Source organism: Sitodiplosis mosellana, unplaced genomic scaffold (assembly GCF_009176505.1).
Source record: "Sitodiplosis mosellana isolate CC-2019 unplaced genomic scaffold, AAFC_SMos_1.0 Smas_scaffold_5979, whole genome shotgun sequence".
Classification (NCBI taxonomy): domain Eukaryota; kingdom Metazoa; phylum Arthropoda; class Insecta; order Diptera; family Cecidomyiidae; genus Sitodiplosis; species Sitodiplosis mosellana.
The window spans coordinates 1-8,140 of record NW_022601221.1 but is presented as its reverse complement, the minus strand read 5'-3'; the positions used below and the strand labels follow the sequence as shown (position 1 = coordinate 8,140).

General features: G+C 37.3%; 1 protein-coding gene across 1 annotated transcript; it reads left to right on the top strand.

Moving 5' to 3' along the window:
* Positions 1 to 375: 375 nt before the first annotated feature.
* On the top strand, positions 376 to 1,122 carry LOC129573164 (1-phosphatidylinositol 4,5-bisphosphate phosphodiesterase epsilon-1-like; the record flags this gene model as incomplete). Its single annotated transcript, XM_055453457.1, is given in 2 exon segments — positions 376 to 536; positions 916 to 1,122. Coding segments are annotated over 2 exon segments (368 nt in total), but the record flags the coding sequence as incomplete, so codon positions are not given.
* Positions 1,123 to 8,140: the final 7,018 nt, after the last annotated feature.

Here is an 8,140-nt window from a genome sequence, read left to right as displayed (position 1 = left end):
CCTAAGATATGACCACCTTGCCATAGTACGAATTTTCGGACAAAAATTCCCCGATGGCCAAAACTTTGGCATAGAGGCCGAATTCAGAAAAGTCGTTCCTACATTTTCGATAGGTCTTGGCCCCAGCAATACGTGGTTAAAATATTGGCACGCAATTCTGTTACACCCTGTATAGTCAACAGATGTTTCACGATTCAATTTCAAGCGAACAGAATTTATGTGCACTTCAAAAAAGCAAGATATCGTATTACGCTTATCCGTAAGTGGTTCGACTTGAGTCATTTTCATTCCCGACCACTCAATTAAAGCTTAATTTCTGCAAATGGCCATGAATGATATCAAGTGTTTCTCACCATTGTTTTTTGTTTATTTTAGTTGCATTATCAAAAATAACACCGTTGGCTGGTGCTACGGTTGTATCATCATCGTCAGTTCCCACATTCCCAGGTGAATTGGAGGAGTTGCAGAATGTTTTGCATTTTCCAGAAGAGGTTGCACTTCGCATAACGGATGCCGAATATCAATTATTTTACCAAGTAAATGTAGAACTTTATAGGTAATGCTGCCATTTATCCTGATTTTGCCACGACAGTCCTGATTTTCATAGCAAATTTTACAAAACTCAGGACTGTCCTGCTTTTTCAAAAATTGCTCAAATATCCTGATTTCCTGAAATTATCGGTTTTGTATTTTTATATTCTTTTTTAGAAATTTTTAATGAATTTTCTTGGTTTATTCGATAAATTCAGGACAATACTGATTTTTGTGAAAAATTTCCTAATTTTCCGTCCAACTTTTTCGGGTATATCCTTTTCGGGATTTTTGAAATGGCAGCATTATTTATAGCATTTGTTATAACAAATCAGTATACTGATTGATGAACTACTAATACCTTTGTTTAATATTTGGAATTAGGTACCACCATTAGAATACTTCAAACATGTGATATTAGAACTTCAAAATGAGAACGATACATCGCAAAAGTCTAAAAAGCAACCTAGTACATCGGTAGTACTTGCAACGTCGACGTCGTCGATGCAAACTTCTGGTTTATCTTCGTCAGCAGTGGGAACGACTATTAAAACAAAATTAATATTCGATTTACAAAAGCGGTTTGAAGAGGTATGATATTTGCGAAATCGAAAAAAATTCACATTAGAAGAAATTGTCATCTTCATGCCAACGGTTTGCCGCACGCGAGTGGATTTTATCCAAATAGAGTGGAGAAATAATTTTACCTCAATCTACCTAATGAATGTAATATTACTATTATTCCAGACGCTATGTGCTCGCATCGCCAACGCCACTGGTGATAGCAAGTGAACTATGATGGCATATAATAAACACTGTATGTCAAATTCGAAAGTTATATCCGTTGAATATTCTTTTTGAACATATCGCAACCACACGTGTGCAAGGGGGGGGGGGGGGCGTAAAATTTGGAAGCCAGATTTAAGGTATGGAGAGAGCATTGACGACTTTGGGATTGACATGTTGATAGGCCAACTTTTTTTGCTATCTATTGGCATCATTAATTTTCCGCCCTGACCCCTCCTTATTGCCAAAGGGAGGGTGCTTTGGGTGAAAAATCGTGTTTTCCATTCGAGATGTTTCCTTAGAGACGCGATTTAAGGCTCTGGGAGTGGTTTTAGCCCCCCAAACCCCCCCTATGTTCAGAGACTCGATTTTGACGAGCTATCGTTTGGCATCATTATTTTTGCCACCTGACCCTCCCCCACCCTCTAAATAAGGGTATCCAATGAAAATTCGTTTTTTTTCTTTTCGAACCCATATTTAAGGGTTAGGGAGGGCATTCGACCCCTGGTGCCCTCCATGTTCATAGTCTCGTTTTTTATGCTCTATCGACTGTCATCATTAGTTTTCCCATGTGACCCAATAGGGTATGGTAACTAATTATATGTATTTTTTTCCTCGATTTTTTATTTTGTATGGAAGTCCGGATTTTTTATATATAGCCAAATTTTTGACAAAAACAAAAGGAAATGAAATTCTTTTTGTATCGTGGGATAGTAGAGCCGAGATAGTTTACAGGTACAGGGGTGACCCATTGGGTCAAGGGTAAATACCCACAAAATAGGGTCGAATCTTAGAATTTCAAATTTTCCATAAAAATAGCATAAATTCAAGTTTTTCTTTTTTCTATAGTATTCTAGTGCTCAAGACCTTCCTCCCTAGGGGTGGTTATAGGTCTCCATACATTTTTTTGCCAAAAAACGACTACTCCGAAAAAAAAAATCGAAGTTAATGCATTAACAAAAAAACAATTCAAACCAATAAATATAATCATTTTATTTCTTGTAATATTTAAAATATTTTGTGTTATGTTTTCACGTGTTTTCGTATACAAAGTCCACAATGAAGTTGAACAAATGACATTTGTTTGTTGACATTCCATATTCCGGTCGATTTTTGTTCAATGGTATGTACGGATTGAAATTGTTTTGTGCATTTTTGTGTAGTTTTGTGCGGTTTTGTGAGATTTCGAGCAATGAATATTCGTTTGTTTTCATTTGTTTTATTTTTGGATTACATTTTTAAAAAAATTCAATGGAATTAAAACGAACTTTTTGTGTTGCTTGAGTTATTGACGTTTTTTTTTAAAAATACAATCAAATAGCAGTTCAACATCGTTTAACATCCAACGGATGTGTATGTACATGGTATACAAGATTTCAAACTTAGGCGAATTCGAGTAAAGCTGTCAACGGACAAGAGGCTGTCCGTCCGAAAAGTCGGACGGACAAAAACTCTTTCCGTCCGAAAAAAAGTCGGACGGACGGACACGGACAGCATTTTGTCCGAATTGTCCGTGTCCGATGACAGCTTTAAATAACGTTATCGGATGAATCTCAATAATATCGTTTTGAAGTTATTAAGATCGAATCCTGATAATTTATCAACATTCAACCTTAATAATCATCAAGTTCTGGAAGTGGGTTTTGGTGGATCCTCAAGATCGACCAGAACTGCTCCCAGCTCTGGAAGTGGATCTTCAGGATGGGCCAAGGGCAGTGTCAAACAGGATTCGATCTTGATAACTTCCAAACGATATTATTAAGATTCATCCGATAACGTTATTATTTGGATATAGTTAATATCCTGATAAAAAGTTGATAGCGTTATTAAGATTTCATCATAATAACGATATCGAACGATATTTTTAGTTTATTACGATATCTTGATAAAAAAAATCGTGAGCACAGCTATATAAAGAATCGTGTCAATACACTGCAAAGTCGGAAAAACTCATGTTTTTCAACTGAAGCAATTGTGAAGCATGCTGATTTGAGAAGACAATATAAGTCATGCGCTCGATTGGCCTTCAAGAATTACAAGTTGGAAATGGAGCAGCTAATTGATAAAGATCCAACGAAATTTTTCGAATATGTCAATTGCGTCCGAAAAACTCATGATGGTTTACCCAGTGAATTGGAATATAATGACGTTAAGTTTAACTGTCAACAAGATATTTGAGGCACTTGAGCTCTGATTTGTTTGTCCATGAGCTTATCTTTAATCTTTAGGTAGTCTGTGTGCCTTAACCTACGTACACTCTCTCCAATTGCGATGTCATTGCGTACATTGGGACAATTTGCGATCCAATCCACGATGTCGTACATGAATACAATAGATGCATTCACTCTCCTACGCTCCAACGATGTCATGTTCAACGCTTCAAGTCGCTTGTTGTAGTCGGTGATACTGTAGCCGTTGGCCGCCGTACGGTACTCTCTTTGGGCGAACTGGGTGAACTTTCTCAACACGCTCTCAATTTTGTCGATATGCACGGTATAAGTTGGTAGCCATACAACATTGCAGTACTCAAGATGAGACTGAACCAGTGCGTAGTATAGTGTTTTGATGAATCCCAAGGCTGCTGTAGCTCTCGAGGTGACCGCGTCAATGTGCTTTATAAAGCTAAGCTTTTGGTCAATGATGACGCCGAGATCTTTGTGGTCCAGTACGCGCTTGAAGGTAAAATCACCGTATTTATAATTAGTGTCGATGATGTCCTTCCTTTTGTAAGGACTGCATATTTGTCAAAGTTCAGGTGCAAATTATTCACGTCGCACCAAACCTTTAGTTTGTCGATGGTTCGCTGTAACGCTTCCGCATCCGTGCTCGAGTGGATGATTTTGGCGATTTTTACATCATCGGCGAACAAAGAAATGAACACGTCGTCCATTTCGTCCACTATGTCATTGATGAATAACAAAAATAGTGTGGGTCCGAGATGACTTCCCTGAGGTACACACCAGATGACACGTTGAATTCGTTTGACTCGGTGCTCCCATGCTTAACGAATTGTGTTCTGTTTGACAGGTATGATTCGATCCGAGCAAGAAGATTGTCCGGCAGGTTGAACGATCTGAGTTTCAGAATCAATCTCTTGTGGTTTACTCTGTCAAACGCTTTACTGAAGTCCGTGTAGAGAACGTCTACTTGCGCACCAGAATTTATGCCTCTTTGGGCATAGTAGATGAATTCGGTGAGATCAGATGCAGTAGATCTGGACTTCATGAAGCCGTGTTGCTTTTTGGTGATTTTGTCCTGTACCAGAGACAGAAGTTTGACGTTCACCAAATGCTCGAAGAACTTCGCCACAGTTTGGAGCTTAGCAATGCAACGATAGTTTTCAATTTTCGATCTCGACCCCTTTTTGAAAATAGGTGACACACTCGAGCGTTTCCATTTGTCAGGGAAATGGCCAGTTGACAATGATTCATTGGAAATCTCGGTGAGTGGAGCCGCCTAAAGCTGTCAACGGATACGGACAAAAAATGAAAAAATTCGTTTTTGTCCGTCTGTCCGTCCGAAGACTTCGGATGGACAAAACTTGTCCGTCCGAACTTTTTTTCGGACGGACGGACAATGTCCGAAATTTTTTATCTCGGACAAACGGACAACGGACACGGACATGTTTTGTACGAAACTTTTCGGACACGCTTTTTTGTCCGAACATTCGGACAGTCCGAATGTTCGGATACGTTTTCGGACGGACGGACAATTTTTTGGCCGAAATTTGTCCGAAAACTTCAATGAAACTAAAATCACGTTTTTCCCGTCCGTTCGCCCAAAATTTCAATTTTTCAACAAATGGTTCGCGTACTTAACGCTTATAATTTTCCAACGGATGATCGTATCTTGATAAGTACTTTCTTCTGATACTTCTTAATGAAAATTGTATGAAGAAAAATTCTCAAAACTAATAAGAAAATTAATCAAACTATTTATTCTTGTGTTGATTATTAAAAGAGCATAGAAATGTTTCGATTCTCAAATACTACAGTACCTTTTCATTTTTATTCATATTTAACACTGCCAATCACTGGTTGAATTGGATTTTGTACAATGTTAGTATATAATTCATTCACTGTATGTCAGATTCGAAAGTTATATCAATTGAATATTCTTTTTGAACAGATCGCAACCGATGTGATGTAAGTTTTGGTATAGAGGAAGAAAAAGAATACACATTAACAAAAAAAACAATTCAAACCAATAAATATAATCATTTTATTTCTTGTAATATCACAGCCGGCGACAGCAGGCGCGAGTGACGAAAGCACCTCTGTGCCGAAAGTCGAACTCGCCTATATATACACGCAATTTCGAACTTTTTTCCCAAGAGGCCATCTGGTATGAATGAAGTATCGCTAGAAAGCCCATGGCTCATAGGCCCAGAAAATGCATTCAAACTTGGGAATCGACCAACCGTCTCCATAGATTTGACCACTTAAAAATTTGGAGCAATTCTCAGTTTTTGCCATTTACCGGGTGGACGCGGCCCAGTCATCTCAAAACATGGTTTTTCTGAAGCTTCTCGTCGAGACCTTTCCAACAAGACCAAGAACGTCGAAATCGGACCATCAGTTCATGAGTTAAGACGATTTAAAAAAATTTCTTTGGCGTCTCCACCAATTATTCTGAGATAATATTTTTTCTGTCCGTCCGTCCGTCCGTCCGTCCGTCCTTCTGTCCGTAGTTTTTGCCCGATCTTTCAGGCATTGAAGTATATCAAAAATTAAGACTTTTTTGTTCCGCCATTTTTCGATTTGGCCGCCATCTTGGCCTTGGCCGGCCTTGGAAAATTCAAAAAATGGCCTTCCTTCCAATGGCTACTGTGCCTAACCCAGTCAACCGATTTCAGACTTTTAGGTATTGTTGGAAAGGTCTCAAGGCCAGCTATAAAATGACACATATTTGAGCTTTAAAAAAATCAAGTAAGCATGGTCTTATGGGCTGAAAACCCAAAAAATTGTCACCTGGCCTTGCACAAATTGGTCATTTTCTCGAAAACGGCTCCGACGATTTTTTTCAAAATTCCCTCAAATATAGCCCCAAATTAGAGCTAAAATTTGACATATAGCTTATATCTGGCAAAACTCTGTTTTTCGAGATATAGCCATTAGGAGTTGGAAAAAACATGAAAAATCGACAAAAATCAACTAAAACTCATTTTTGTTGCCGTGAATAAGGGCAAAATCATAACCAAAGTGTTTTTGCGTTCTGATGAATAAAATTCTTCCGGATACCAGCCCTTCACCAAGTCTTTTTATACCACGCAATCAACTAAAAACACAAAAATGTACTATTCATGAAAAAATCAAAATCAAAACAATTCATCACACAGTTCTACCGATGTTTTTTTTGTCTGGTAATTGATAGCGACATACTAGGCGTTTTAGAGGGCCAAAATATAAGAACAACTGCGTTCTCAGAATATTAAGATCGGCTCAACTTTTTTAAATATCAAATTCGGCGTTTTACCTTTTCACCAGTATTAAATGCAAAGAGATATTGAACAAATGCCATTTTTCTCCCATTCGTGATGGTTTTATAGCATTGGTATGTACTAAGAAAATGTTTGGCGTTCAATTTTAGGTGAAACTAGTTATAATCTACACTCAAAAATTACATCTGGTGGGAGCTATGGGGCAAAATGTCGAGAAAATAGTCAATTTATTCAGTTTTTCGACTAAAGCTCGAACAGTAAAAATATCTTTTCACTTACTGTGTTCGACAACATTGTAGCCAGAGTATAGGTGAGCAACACTCCTGAACACGTTAACGTGAAAAAAAACTCCATCCAGTCCACTTTATGGGTTCAAAATCACTTTTCGCTATTAAACGGTATTTTCGTGCATTTTCGAAGTCCTGCAACTTCTCAACTGCTTAAAATAGAGCAATAGTGTCTGAAAGAACTTTATAGTACTCCTCAAGAGCTTTGCAGTCCGAGTACTAGAAAGTACTAAAAGTGTACTAAAAAGTAATAAATTGTTTTAAACACTTTAAATGGCTCCGGGCAACTCTAAAACTCTTTCAACTGATGAAAATCTCTACTTACTCGTGTTAAATATTCTGTTTTGGACTGTAGTAAACATTTGTGATCAGTAATTAGTTGAAAAATTAACGTTATCCACACGCTCATAAGTCTGCTTTCCTTCCTACGCGCTGATTTTGCTTTATTCCAAAAGGCGACAATGCTGGTATTTAACTACAAAATTTCATGTTTCATTTTCTTTGGCTCAATACACACCACTTTGTGTTTGTTAAGTGTTAGTTGGTTTTGTTAAAAAAAAAATTCGGGTACAAAACAACTGATATCAAATAAAAAAACTTCTTTCGAAGTAATTCCTCGTGACGAAAGTGAACACGAAACAGTTGATAACAATTTTAAAAAATCATTTCGGAGCGATTTAGATTTGCTTTTTTTGCATTCTTCCAATTAATTTCAGAATCGCTCCGTAATGATTTTTTAAAATTGATATCAACTGTTTCGTGTTCGCTTTCGTCACGAGGAATTACTTCGAAAGAAGTTTTTTTATTTGATTTAAAATACACCAAAGTATTGTTTTCGCGTGTTTTCGTATACAAAGTCCACAATGAAGTTGAACAAATGTCATTCCGTTTGTTAACATTCCATATTCCGGTCGATTTTTGTTCAATGGTATGTACGGCTTGAAATAGTTTTGTGCATTTTTGTGTAGTTTTGTGCGGTTTTGTGAGATTCCGAGCAATGAATATTCGTTTGTTTTCATTTGTTTTACTTTTGGATTACATTTTTCAAAAAATTCAATGGAACAAAAACGAATTTTATGTGTTGCTTGCATAGATT